The 12,892-nt window shown below is 46.1% G+C and overlaps 2 protein-coding genes and 1 long non-coding RNA gene across 3 annotated transcripts; 1 reads left to right on the top strand and 2 right to left on the bottom strand.

The window, feature by feature from the left end:
- Positions 1 to 61: 61 nt before the first annotated feature.
- Positions 62 to 6,977, bottom strand: ubr7 (ubiquitin protein ligase E3 component n-recognin 7). Its single transcript, XM_070849128.1, has 14 exons — positions 6,902 to 6,977; positions 6,715 to 6,735; positions 6,306 to 6,549; positions 5,869 to 5,992; positions 5,537 to 5,670; positions 5,362 to 5,422; positions 5,004 to 5,099; positions 3,508 to 3,561; positions 3,308 to 3,413; positions 2,134 to 2,213; positions 1,578 to 1,742; positions 1,241 to 1,406; positions 977 to 1,038; positions 62 to 872 (listed from the first exon to the last, which is right to left on the bottom strand). Exons 4-14 carry the CDS (start codon positions 5,983 to 5,985, stop codon positions 780 to 782), a joined length of 1,134 nt encoding a protein of 377 aa, XP_070705229.1. The 5' UTR covers positions 5,986 to 5,992; positions 6,306 to 6,549; positions 6,715 to 6,735; positions 6,902 to 6,977; the 3' UTR covers positions 62 to 779.
- Positions 6,937 to 7,616, top strand: LOC139217720 (uncharacterized). Its single transcript, XR_011585631.1, has 2 exons — positions 6,937 to 7,133; positions 7,272 to 7,616. It is a non-coding gene; the product is annotated as an uncharacterized lncRNA (long non-coding RNA).
- Positions 7,612 to 9,464, bottom strand: tmem251 (transmembrane protein 251). Its single transcript, XM_070849129.1, has 2 exons — positions 9,345 to 9,464; positions 7,612 to 8,537 (listed from the first exon to the last, which is right to left on the bottom strand). Exon 2 carries the CDS (start codon positions 8,527 to 8,529, stop codon positions 8,140 to 8,142), a length of 390 nt encoding a protein of 129 aa, XP_070705230.1. The 5' UTR covers positions 8,530 to 8,537; positions 9,345 to 9,464; the 3' UTR covers positions 7,612 to 8,139.
- Positions 9,465 to 12,892: the final 3,428 nt, after the last annotated feature.

Below are 12,892 nucleotides of genomic sequence, written 5' to 3'. Positions count from 1 at the left end.
CAAAACTTTGCTTCGAAAGGAACTAAATACTTTTACTACAACTGTGTACTTTAGTACTTCAGGTTTACTTTCTACTGCAGTATGTTTATTGAACATCTGGAGTGAATTCACAGGTTGAGATTTTACACAAAGATAATTGTAGGACATTAATCATTAAACTGAACCATGTATTTCAGAGTCTCTGTATCACGGCTGTATTCTGGATCTCAGGTTTTGGATGTTCGGGATCAGATCCTGAGTTTTCTCCTGAACCAAATATCCAATTGTCGCTAACACAAACTGCAAACATCCGCACCTGCGCAGGAGTTTGTGCACCTGACAGGTTCTCAACCTTGGTGTTCGCTGAGCGCCAGCAGCAGGAGTCAGATTTTTAGGTCAAAGTGTTTCCGTTGGAGCAGCTGAAAACACACAAGTTGTTTAAATTCTGCAGATTCTGACCTTTAATCTGACGTTACCATGCATGTTCAACAAGTTGAGACCTGCTCTCCGATAAATGCAGCGTTCAGCGACAGCTGATGACCAGACTCCATGTTATTGATTCAGTTTTATTAGTTTTCATTAAAAAGGAAATGGGACGACACAGACGGACATCAACCTCTGAAACATAACAGATTACATTACAAACAGGAAGTCTGAAAGATTTGAAATAAGCTGAAGACAAAAACATTAAAATATTTAGAAAACAACCGAGGAAGAAGATAAAAGGTCGAGGACGATCCCAGCTGGGAGGCAGAGAAAGATCAAAGGTTGTTTCATGGTACTTTGGAGGTTAAACATCATCAGGTGCAGTAGAAACGTTCAGCGTCGACTCGCCGCCTCTTACGACTCTGCTGCTGCTCGAAGAACTGACGGATGTCATCAGGAGTCACAACCTATCAGAGAGCAGACAGTCACATGACATCAGGAGTCATCTAATGGTCAGACAGAGGTCAGGTGGTGGTCAGCGGTCAAAGGTCATCTTCAGTCTTGAACTCACTTTTCCTTCTGCAGCAAATCTCTGCAGGAAGTCCTTCAGTTCAGTTTTCATGTCGTTGTAACCTGGAAGAAACAGACTGACATCAGCTGACAGACACAGGAACAACTGGGACTTGTAGTTCAGTGTGCGGTACTTGTATTTTTGTGTGCAGTACTTTTACTTGCTGTGCGTACCATAGATGATCTCAAGTTGCTAAACTTGGTTCAGGTAGTAGTTGTGTAGGCAGTACTTGTGTATGCATGTAGTACTTGCAATCGTGCGTACCATGGATGATCTCGAGCTGCTGCACTCGGTTCAGGTTGTCCAGCGCTGACATCAGTGGGTCGTGACCCTGCTGTGTCCGTTCGTTGGTCTTTCCTTTGTTCTCGTAGGCGAGGACGGTGTCCGACTCGTCAGACAAGAAGGACAGGCCAGCCACAGACAGATTGTCCTGATGACACCAACACCAACACAAGAACTTTAACATGTTTCTGTCAGGACTCATCAGGCGTCCGGTCCCAACACAGCTCACTGTTTAAAGGCGGACCAGAAACTAACCCATGACCTCACACTTTCATCATCAGTGCCTTAGCCAACAGAAACTCAGCCAAGTGAATCTTACCTGGCAGGTGTTACAGGAGCAGAGTTTGGAGCGCCATGCTGATGGCCAGAACACGGCTCCTGATTGGACCCTTTTCTGACCAATGGCCTGCAGGTCCTTCAGTCTGCAGCTTGGCTCCGCCTCCTCTCTGCTGCGTTTACAGCTGGGCTCCATGACATCATCGTCCTGACCGATTATTGATTATTAATCAATCACACCAATCAGAGTGAACCGTGATTTCATGGTGCGTGAAGTCAGAGTCTGCATCTGACAAAATACAATCTCAACCAGCAAAAACCTACAAAAGGACCCAAATAGCAGCCTAAACTCTGTAACCCTCTAACCCTGTAATCATTGTGACCGTTTGACATAAACAAACTCAAGAAGCAACAAATGTGGTTTATTCCATCTATTCTGTTTATTTCTGTCTCTGTGTCATTGATCAGTGTCAGATGTCGGGTTGTCATCCTTAACCGACCCTAACTACCCGACCCCAGTTGGGTCTGATTGACACCTACTGTAGTGTTACCATGGCAACCACCTTAAGTCTGACTGACTTGAAGTGTCCTCATCTCACCTTCTCTTTTTGGTTAGGAAGGTTTGTGTTTGACTCATCTGCTCCCATTTCCTCCTTCACCTGTACAGCTGCACCTGGAACTGAACAGGAAATATGTGACACAAACAGGAAGTGACGAACAAGAGTACAGGTGTAAATCAGGTGTACAATGCCTGATTTATTTCACCACTTTGATGGTAACAAACAGCCTCTAATGCCATCAGTAATGTAGATGCAGATGTAGATGACAGATGCAGTAGTTGTAGTACAGCAGACTATTTCATCACAGATGTGGACCTGAGGTCTCTCACACCTCTGAGACCACAGCAGGACCACGAGTCAGGGTTTGGGTTAGGTCTATCTGAAAAGGACTTATTGTAACTATGAGACCCTGTCACCTGTGTTTAACCACCTTCTCACACAGGTGGCATCACAGGTGACATCAGGCAGCAGAGGGACATACTGGAAGGTTATGGAAAATCAACACACCAGTTCATGGATTCCTTTCTGTCTGAGACATTCCCCTATTATAATTCTGTAGCAATTGCTGTGGACATAATGAACTGGCTTTATTGTCTAATCTGAAACCCTCTAAACAAAGAAACAACAAATGGTTTGACAAAACTTTGAGAAAGATATCAAATAAATCGAGAACGAGCACACGGGTGACATTTTGGAATCAACAGAAATCCACTGTGACAACGAAGACGGGACTCGAGTGAAAATAAGGAAATGATTATGGTATTATGGTAAAGAGCAGGAAGCAGCTCTTTGAAACTGAGGAACCATTTCTGGGAGAAATGGACTGATGAAGGAAACCAGCAACATGAACTGGTAATCCAAGTTGGCAGAACTCAACACCAATGACAGATATGATCAATAGACTAAATGGAGACTGTGATAAAAAACAACCAGAACCCTGAAGAATAACAAAACAAGAACAGAAATCATCCAAAAAAAGAACTGATGAAATCCTCAATGAGATTATCAGATATTCAGACTATACTCAAACTATCAGTCTAATCACCCGGATCTGCAGATAAATATCTAAATATCTACCGCAGGATGAACCTGTTTAAGATATTCAGCTCATTAGCGTTTTATTTTATTCTACCACCAAAAGCAGAATTCACCAGAACAGAGTACCATGATAATCAGAGGACCCCCACACGGGAGCAGGGTCGGCACTATTTACCTGCCAGGTGAGCGGCATAGGTCCAGAGGAAAGAGTTTTTGTTCATGCAGGACTCACAGATCATCTCGTGCAGCTCCACACAATCTGGAACCACACAGCCCAGGTGCTGTCAACAAACACAGGTGAGTTCAAATAAATCCCAGGTGACAGCCAACAGGTGTACTGCTGCTACCTGTGTCAGGTGCTTATCCTGGACTCACCCTGCCGTGCAGCCAGTCCTCGCACACCACACACTGGATCATCTCATCTTCCACCTGGAGACAGAACCAGCCGATCACACGCACACCTAATACACAACCAGAGCACACCTGGTGGACAGGTGAGGTTCAGGGGCTGGACTACGAAGCCTGTCCAACAGAGCCTGGTGTCAGTCAGAGATAATCCACCCCGTAATTGGCTGGTTATGGCCTGGTCACCAGCTGGTTATGGCCTGGTCACCAGCTGGTTATGGCCTGGTTTTGTATGTTAACTGAGATGTTGTCCTTCAGCCTATGTGGTCATTGGACTTAAAGAGGCGACATCTTCTGACTCTCTGAGTGAACCTCTGAATGTTTCCTCCAAACAGAGTGAACCAGCGCTGTTGGTGTCCTTCTCCAGTCGTCCTGACGGAGACTCTGAACCCTGTGACAGTTGGAGGTGAAACCAGGCGGGAGAGGAGCTGCTCCATCAGTCGGTCTGTTTCTGTCCCCTCGGGGACCCTCAGTCCTCCTGTTGGTCTCTGACGTGGCAGCTACTCATTCTGAGCTCTGATTGGCTGCAGCAGATTTAAACAAGCAGGTCGTTCAGATGTGACTCGGCCCCCCAGTGAAGGACACGTGGACCCGTCGACACACGTGATCTCTGATCACACACTGATGGAGGTTCGTGAGCCGACTGATCTCATCATCACCAATAGGTTGATAAGTGTTGTGATCTGTCCAATCAGCTGCAGCAGCAGCAGCCTAAATGCACTCATCAGCCAATCAGAAGCAAGCACAGAAACCTGAGGCTCAGAGGTCACAGCTGCTGACAGCATCTGAGCTGTGGGACGCCCGTCAGTGTGATCATGTTACACATCCTCTGCATCACCGGGTTGATGCTGGAGGTCACCATGGCAATAGGACGCTGTCGGTTACCATGGTAATGGCTGCTCTAGTCTGTCTGTCTGTCTCTTCGTTTGGTGACATCACTAATGGTAAATGGTCTGTATTTGTATATCTCCTTTCTAGTCATTTCAACTCAAAGCGCTTTTCCATCACATCCTCATTCAGGAGGAATCTAAGCTGGAGGAGACTTTCTTTCACACACTGAAGCTGCTTCAGGAGCAGGTCGGGGTTCAGTGTCTTCAAGACACTTGGACATGCTGACCTGTAGGAGCCGGGGACCGACCTTCTGATTGAGGGACGACCCGCTCTACCTCTGAGCCACAGCCGCCCACTAATGAACAGCTCACAGGTTTCAGATGTGATGTGTTCCTCTGAGGATCTTCATCATCATCATCATCATCATCAGGGACCAGAGGACACAGCTTTTTACAGAACCTGGTCCGGACCAGGTCCAGTCTGCAGATTCAGTTACCATGGTAACCTACCAGGTAACAGAGACTCCTTCAGGACACTGACACCCTTGAGGCTATAGGCTACACACACCTGCTGACCCCCTAATCTGTCTTCGTAGTCCAGCCCACAGGTGAGGTCCAGGGGAGTGTGTGACTCACCTGGTCGTCCGGGTCGGGGTAAGGCCGGCCGCAGGTACAATAAACTCCAAAGAAGTTATGACTGTACTTGTTCACACTGTTGACCTCCTCCTTCTCCTGAAACACACACACCGTGTAGATATAACACACACCTTAATGACATCATGGAGACCGACTTGACTACATTATTGTACTGATCAATCCATCTTTAGTTTTTTACAGCACTAATTGTTTTCATAAAGAGCAGGTCAGGTCTGTGTTCAGGGTGACCAGCTCACAGTCCTCATGGGCCGGACTGAGCCTCAGTCCTGATGGGGCCTGAGGGTGCTAACTAAAGTCACTCGTGCTCGTCGCCATGTGTGACGTGTTGTGAACTCACTGGGTGGAGTTTACACTGCAGGTCTGTGAACTTCCTGTTTCCACAGTCACAGCGGAAGTTCCTTCAAACAGAGAGGAAGAAGAGTCAGAATAAAATCATGTCTCATCCAGTTCACCAACTCCATGAAAGGCAGACAGTGTGTGTGTGTGTGTTACTGGAATAGAGCAGTGAGGACCTCTTGGTGTAAAGTTCGAAGAGCTCGTGACCTTCATGACATTTGTATGAACACGCCAGACACACGCCTGCTGCCTCTCCTCCCTTTGGTGTGCAGGTGTTACAGGCATACAGAGCCTGACGCTTCACATAGCCCTGCAAAACACACACACACACACACACACACACAGGTGAGTCTTTACATCTGTCCAACTTGTAGATTCTATAAGTCTCCTTAGCTGGATGGATTTACACACAGGTTGACAGGTCACGCATTTGACTGGCAGTCTACAGTGTGTGCGTGTCTGGTCTGCAAACAGACAGAATCTCTCTGTTCTGCAGGTGAGGACTAACCTGAGGATATGAGCAGTGATCAGAGTCACTTCCTGCCAACACGGCCGAAGCTTCTTCCTCCAACTCTTCATCCTCCTCCAGTACATCAACCAGAGACACCGTCTGCTCCTCCGACATCCTCAGTCTGACAGACAGGCAGACGTGTGAGAGACAGGTAGACTTATACCTATTATGTGTTCATGCTGTCTGTCGGTCTGTCCCGGGTTAGAGCGTCCGTCTCTCTGTGAACAGCGTGTGTGCAACTGATTATCAGTCGGGTTTATCGGGTCATCGATCAGTCTGATCAGCTGCTGATTGATTGGAAAACAATCAGCCCACAGTCCGTCTGAAATCAGCTACAGTTAGCATCCGTTAGCTTCACCAGTACACATGAAAGTGAATCCGATCCGTGCTAAAGCTAACTGTGCTAGCTGCGTAGACGAAAAGCACGAACTTACCGAGTCAAAAGGGAACCGGACTGGAACGTTAATCAGACTGCTGACACCGTATGATCCAACTGCAAACCAGCCAATTACCGGATCGATAATAATCAATGAGCAGCTCCGCCTGATGTTCAGCTGATCGGATCTTTGTTAGCGAACTGCTAATTCCTGCTAGTTCTGATGACAACTTCCGGCTTATTTCTACAGCTCGTATTTGGCGGCATTCTGAGGTCAGAGGCCACCGAGTTTAACAACATAACTGTAATAAAGAAAATAAAAAGAACAGAGACGGAAGAACAAACGAGTTTTAATGTGACATAAACTAAACGTTAATGTCGCGTTGATGAAAATATTCTTTAAATGTGTAATTACGGTGGCTCTGTGATCCATTCAAGGGTCCCACAGAAATCACACAGACACTCACGTTGTAAAGACTGCCGTGTTCCTGCGGAGAATTAAAAAACACAATTTTACCATCATTTCCATTTACTACTTTCAACAACATCCATCACAATAACTCTAGTAATACGGAGAAGAACAAATTGTTTGAAATACATTATTTGTAAAAGAGTTGATCAACATTCAAAATACATTCCATTTACGGAGGGCACCTGAAGGCAGCAGACGGTGCGTGATGACGATAGCAGGTTGTATCACAGATGGCGGCCGTGGCTGTTTGTGCGGAGCTAAAATTCAGAGACGGACAGACAGAAAAAATCAGCATTAAAGTTGAAAGTAATCTGAGGTCTCTGATCAGCGGAATTCACGAGCTAGACAAGAACGTGTCGCGACTTCTCAGCGAACTGGTGGAGCGGGAAAAAAACCGCGGAGCCTGCGCAGAGGGTGAGTTAGCTCTTCGGTGCTAAGTGCTAACATTACAAACAGGCTGCTAACGGAACCCGTCAGAAAGAAACAGGCCGTCACCTGTGGCTCTGAGAACACCGTAGTTTGTCTGATTCACCTGTGTTCTGCCCGCTGCAGGTGAGGAAGAGGACAGTGATGAAGAAGGGGAGTCAGAGGATCCTCAAAGGTCAGAAATACAACCTCCAACTAAAAGACCCAAAATCTGAACCACCTGGGGTCAGGATGGCGTCACTAGCTGTAGCTAAAGCAGCTCCAGGTGTTTGACTGACTGTTTCCACTCCACTAAAGACTGAACAGAAAACCTGCTTTGGAAATGTCTGGAAGAATTTGCCTCTCCTACCCACCAGTCAGGCCTGCGTCCCTCCTCCTCCAGGACCAGTGAGTGCTCTGATGAGGGTCTCTGAAAACAGTTTAAAGTCTCCCTCATTAAAGAACAAATGGAAAAACTACAAAAATGTAAAACTACATTGTGTGTGTGTTTTTTTATTTTATTTCATTGATGTTATAAAGTTGTCATGGTAATGAACGGGTCATGTGACTCATCTTAAAGTATTTTGATTGGCTGGCAGGTCAGTAATCTAATTTCCGGTCTAAGTAATAAATTGCAGGTAACCATAGCAACATTTCTGATGCCTTAGTTAACAAGTTCAACTAACTACCTCAGCCAATCACAGCACAGGATTCTCTGTGACGTCACAACAACAGAAGAAGAGACCAGGAACAGGAAGTAAAACTGATGATCCTGATGGTTTGCGCTCAGGGTGGCGGCATCGCCCTGGCAGACACACCACAGCCTTTCAGTCCACGGGAGTGTTCCTTAAAGGCACACAGGAAGTGACATCACCAACATTAACACAAACAGTTCAGTTACTTTATGGCCTCATCCTCCTGCCATTGGCCCTGCCCCTCTACATGTCCACAAACAATGTGCCTCTCTGATTGGATCTCCATGAGCAGTGGGTGTTCTGATTGGTTGTGTTGCCCTCTACGTGTCAATAAGGGGCGGGCCTCTCTGATTGGTCGGTTTGTGGGCAGCGTAGCGGCGGCTGCAGATTAGGGCGAGGCAGACAGGAAGGACACAGTAACCGACAGCCCGGGGGTCGGCTCGCGTACAGGAGAACAAGAAGAGGAAGAGCTGCAGGTATGGCAGCAGGAAGACCGATGCCCACATCCAGACAGGAAGTGGCGGCAGACGAGTGGTGACGTTCTGAGACCAGCTGATGGTGGGGGGCTGAGCCGATGGACTGGTCCCGCCTCTCTGCACACGCTCCAAACTGAAGCTGTGAACCTCAAAGATGTAATACACCGCCATGATGCTGAGCAGCAGGTAGAGAGCCACGCCCACCCATCCCATCCGCTGACGGAAGTTCATCATCCTCCATACTGAAAGGAAACAATCAATAATCAATACCTAATCCAAACATCCTCCATACTGAAAGTAAATATGTGAAATATATTTATTCATCTTACCTCGGATGAGGTTTTATATCCCTGTGTATATTACATTGTTTCTATTTTTAAACTTCCTCTGTTGAAACTGTTCATATTTAATTTATATCTCATCCTGTCTGCTGTGACGTAAATTTCTCCGTCGTGGGACTGATAACAGCATATCTTATCTTATCTTTAATAATGTAATTAATCCGTGCATTGGTGCCAGACTCCAGTTAAATTTCAGGGTAATTAAGGTCAAGGAGTCCTCTGAGTTCATTAAACAGATCTGGGGGGTGACAGCGGGCCAAACTCCATTCATTTTTTAAGCCTGTTTACAGTTTAAATTTAGCCTGAGCTTGGTTCACTGTGGTACTCTTCTATGGATTCTCTGTGGCAGATGGATGTGTAATTGTTGGACTCATACTTGAAACATTTGGCCTCTGTATACTGTAATAGTTACAGACTAAACGTGTCACATTAAATTCATGTTTCAGACAGTTTAAATTCCAGTGAGATGAATATCAGAGATGATGTTTCCTGCCGACCTCCGTCACGCTCTTTGTTTATTTACATACTGTTAGCTGCTAACAGGCTGCTAACAGCCTGCTAACATGCTACTAACAGGCTGCTAACAGCCTGCTAACATGCTACTAACAGGCTGCTAACAGCCTGCGAACAGTCCGTCTGTGTTAGCAGGCTGTTAACAGCTAATAGTGTGTTATCCGGTTAACTCGTTTTTCTTTCATCAGCTCTTACCTTCTTTCGCGTTGATTCCTTTAATTTAAACCCTGCTGTAGACTCGTTATTAGGCCATTATCGGTCTCGGTCCCGGTCCCGGTCCCGGGGGAGGGGGGTCCGTGAAGTGTCGTCTCTTTCTTCCTGTTTTGTCAGCTGATACCAGGGATGACGTCATTCATAGGCCCAAGTCTTCAGCGCCATCTGCTGCTCAAATCGGTTCATCGGTTTGTGTTTTATTTTGATTAGATGAAACCAAATCCCTCAAAACGGGATCAGAACAACTCCTAATGCTTCAGTGGAAGAAGAGGATGAAGAAGAAGAAGTGGTTGCATTCATCCAGCATCCAGTGAAGACAAGCTTGTTAACGGTGGCACATTTACATTGTTAATAATAATAATAATAATAATAATCCTTTATTGATCCCCACGGGGGAAATTTAGGTGTTGCAACAGCCAATGTATTGTTATTAAAAATATAAAAATTATTTGATGAGGAAAAGTGAAATGTTGATGAGACACCTGGTGGACAGGTGAGGTTCAGAGGACCGGACAACAAAGCCTGTCCAACATGTCCAACAGAGCCTGACGTCAGTCAGAGATAACCTGCCTTGTTATCTTGCCATCTGCTGCTCAAATCGTTTTGAGGGTTATGGCCTAGTCACCAGCTGGTTATGGCCTGGTCACCAGCTGGTTATGGCCTGGTCACCAGCTGGTTATGGCCTGGTCACCAGCTGGTTATGGCCTGGTCACCAGCTGGTTATGGCCTAGTCACCAGCTGGTTATGGCCTGGTCACCAGCTGGTTATGGCCTGGTTTTGTATGTTAACTGAGATGTTGTCCTTCAGCCTATGTGGTCATTGGACTTAAAGAGGCGACATTTTCTGACTCTCTGAGTGAACCTCTGAATGTTTCCTCCAAACAGAGTGAACCAGCGCTGTTGGTGTCCTTCTCCAGTCGTCCTGACGGAGACTCTGAACCCTGTAACAGTTGGAGGTGAAACCAGGCGGGAGAGGAGCTGCTCCATCAGTCGGTCTGTTTCTGTCCCCTCGGGGACCCTCAGTCCTCCTGTTGGTCTCTGACGTGGCAGCTACTCATTCTGAGCTCTGATTGGCTGCAGCAGATTTAAACAAGCAGGTCGTTCAGATGTGACTCGGCCCCCCAGTGAAGGACACGTGGACCCGTCGACACACGTGATCTCTGATCACACACTGATGGAGGTTCGTGAGCCGACTGATCTCATCATCACCAATAGGTTGATAAGTGTTGTGATCTGTCCAATCAGCTGCAGCAGCAGCAGCCTAAATGCACTCATCAGCCAATCAGAAGCAAGCACAGAAACCTGAGGCTCAGAGGTCACAGCTGCTGACAGCATCTGAGCTGTGGGACGCCCGTCAGTGTGATCATGTTACACATCCTCTGCATCACCGGGTTGATGCTGGAGGTCACCATGGCAATAGGACGCTGTCGGTTACCATGGTAATGGCTGCTCTAGTCTGTCTGTCTGTCTCTTCGTTTGGTGACATCACCAATGGTAAATGGTCTGTATTTGTATATCTCCTTTCTAGTCATTTCAACTCAAAGCGCTTTTCCATCACATCCTCATTCAGGAGGAATCTAAGCTGGAGGAGACTTTCTTTCACACACTGAAGCTGCTTCAGGAGCAGGTCGGGGTTCAGTGTCTTCAAGACACTTGGACATGCTGACCTGTAGGAGCCGGGGACCGACCTTCTGATTGACCCGCTCTACCTCTGAGCCACAGCCGCCCACTAATGAACAGCTCACAGGTTTCAGATGTGATGTGTTCCTCTGAGGATCTTCATCATCATCATCATCATCATCATCAGGGACCAGAGGACACAGCTTTTTACAGAACCTGGTCCGGACCAGGTCCAGTCTGCAGATTCAGTTACTGTGTGGTTACAGAGAGACACCTTCAGGACACTGAAACCTCTACAGCAGGGGGCACCAACACGGTGACCGCGGGCACCAGGTTGCCCCCACCGACCACATGAGTCGCCCGCAGGCCTGTTCTAAAAATAGCACAACTCACCAGTGAGCTGCGTCTAAAATTTATTTTTTTTCTGTTGCTATTCTGTTTTAATCACACTTGCATTTATAAAGATTTGAAAATGACAATATCTTAAAAATAAAAGAATTAGTTTAGATAGTTTTAGGTGAACTCTGACCTCTTCGAATTCAAAGGTCAGTATTCTGCGCATGACAAAACTTTCGCGCTCGTGGAGAGTAAGCTAGCGGGTGCAGCGGAGATGGGGAGCTGAATGCGGTTTCTAACCCAAAAAACATGTCAGAAAAAGAAAGAAAACTCATCATTTTCACAGTGAATGGGAGGAAGAGTTCTTTTTTACAACTGTGAAAGAAAACTACATGTGTCTCATTTGTGGGGCGACGACAAAGCGGCACAATGTGGAGAGACACTTCACTACGTGTCACAAAGCTAAACTGCCCACCGGGAAGCGCGCGACGGGCAGAAACAGCCCGTGAGCTAAAGGTAGCTTTGGGTAAGCAGCAGTCTTTGTTCATGAGGCCGGCGAAAAAATCCCAAAAAGCAACCAAAAGGCATTTTCAGATGGAGAAGTTATCAAAGAAGCAATGATGATAATTGCTAACACCGCACATAAAGATGAGAAAAACATAACCGATCTAATCTCCACTCTCTCCGATGTTCAACTGGGGGCATCTACGATGGCTAGACCAGTGATTCTCAACTGGTGGGTCGCGACCCACTTTTGGGCCTTAGCTTGGGAAAACAAATGTTAAGAAAAAAATCATGTGCTTTTATTCTGAAGGGGACTTTTTATGCAGCGCAGTGCCGTCTGTTCACACTCCTTAGCAGTAGGTGGCGATAATGCCCCGTAATGCTAATTGACACCCGTCGTTTCACAGCATAGAAGAAGACCCGAAAAGTTTGTTTTCATGCTAATTGAGTAAGTAGGACACCGACTACATGAGATCTGGATTTTCTTCCATTGAGGACAAAGGAGGACAAAAACCTCGGTTTTGTGCAGCGAGCTGTTTCACCTGAGGTTGAAGTAAGTGCTGCTTAATTTTCTTCAAAACACAAGGTTTTTCAGTATCTGCTGAGAAGGTAATCAGAGGAAAAGTTTGTATACTTGAATCTTTTTGAATTGCACTTTTTGTTAAATTTATTTTGAGTTTGTGGATAAAAACTGCTACTGAAGAAACAGAATTTTTCCCACAGTGCAGTGTTTGGTCGTCACAGATTCAGTGAGTGAGGGTTCTCAGCTAAAGCGACATCATTTGAGTCTTTTTCAAAATACTTCTCAGCAGTTGCACTTTATTATTTCATGTGTGTGCGCATGAAAGCGGTGTTGAGTCTGTTAAAAAAAAGGCTGAAGTCACTGAAGTGTTCTGTATGTTGTAACAGCCTCAGGATCAATGGCTCATGAAGTGCTACTGATTGAATGTGATTAATACAGGGCTGTTCAGTGTGGATCCACTGATGCAGGTTATCACAACTACACTTACATTAAGATTCTTGAAACCTTGTGTCCCTAAGATTCACTTTTTGGTTTTAATTAAAATGCAG

Source organism: Pempheris klunzingeri, chromosome 18 (assembly GCF_042242105.1).
Source record: "Pempheris klunzingeri isolate RE-2024b chromosome 18, fPemKlu1.hap1, whole genome shotgun sequence".
In the NCBI taxonomy this organism is placed as follows: Eukaryota; Metazoa; Chordata; class Actinopteri; order Acropomatiformes; family Pempheridae; genus Pempheris; species Pempheris klunzingeri.
This window is presented reverse-complemented; position numbering and strand designations above follow the sequence as displayed.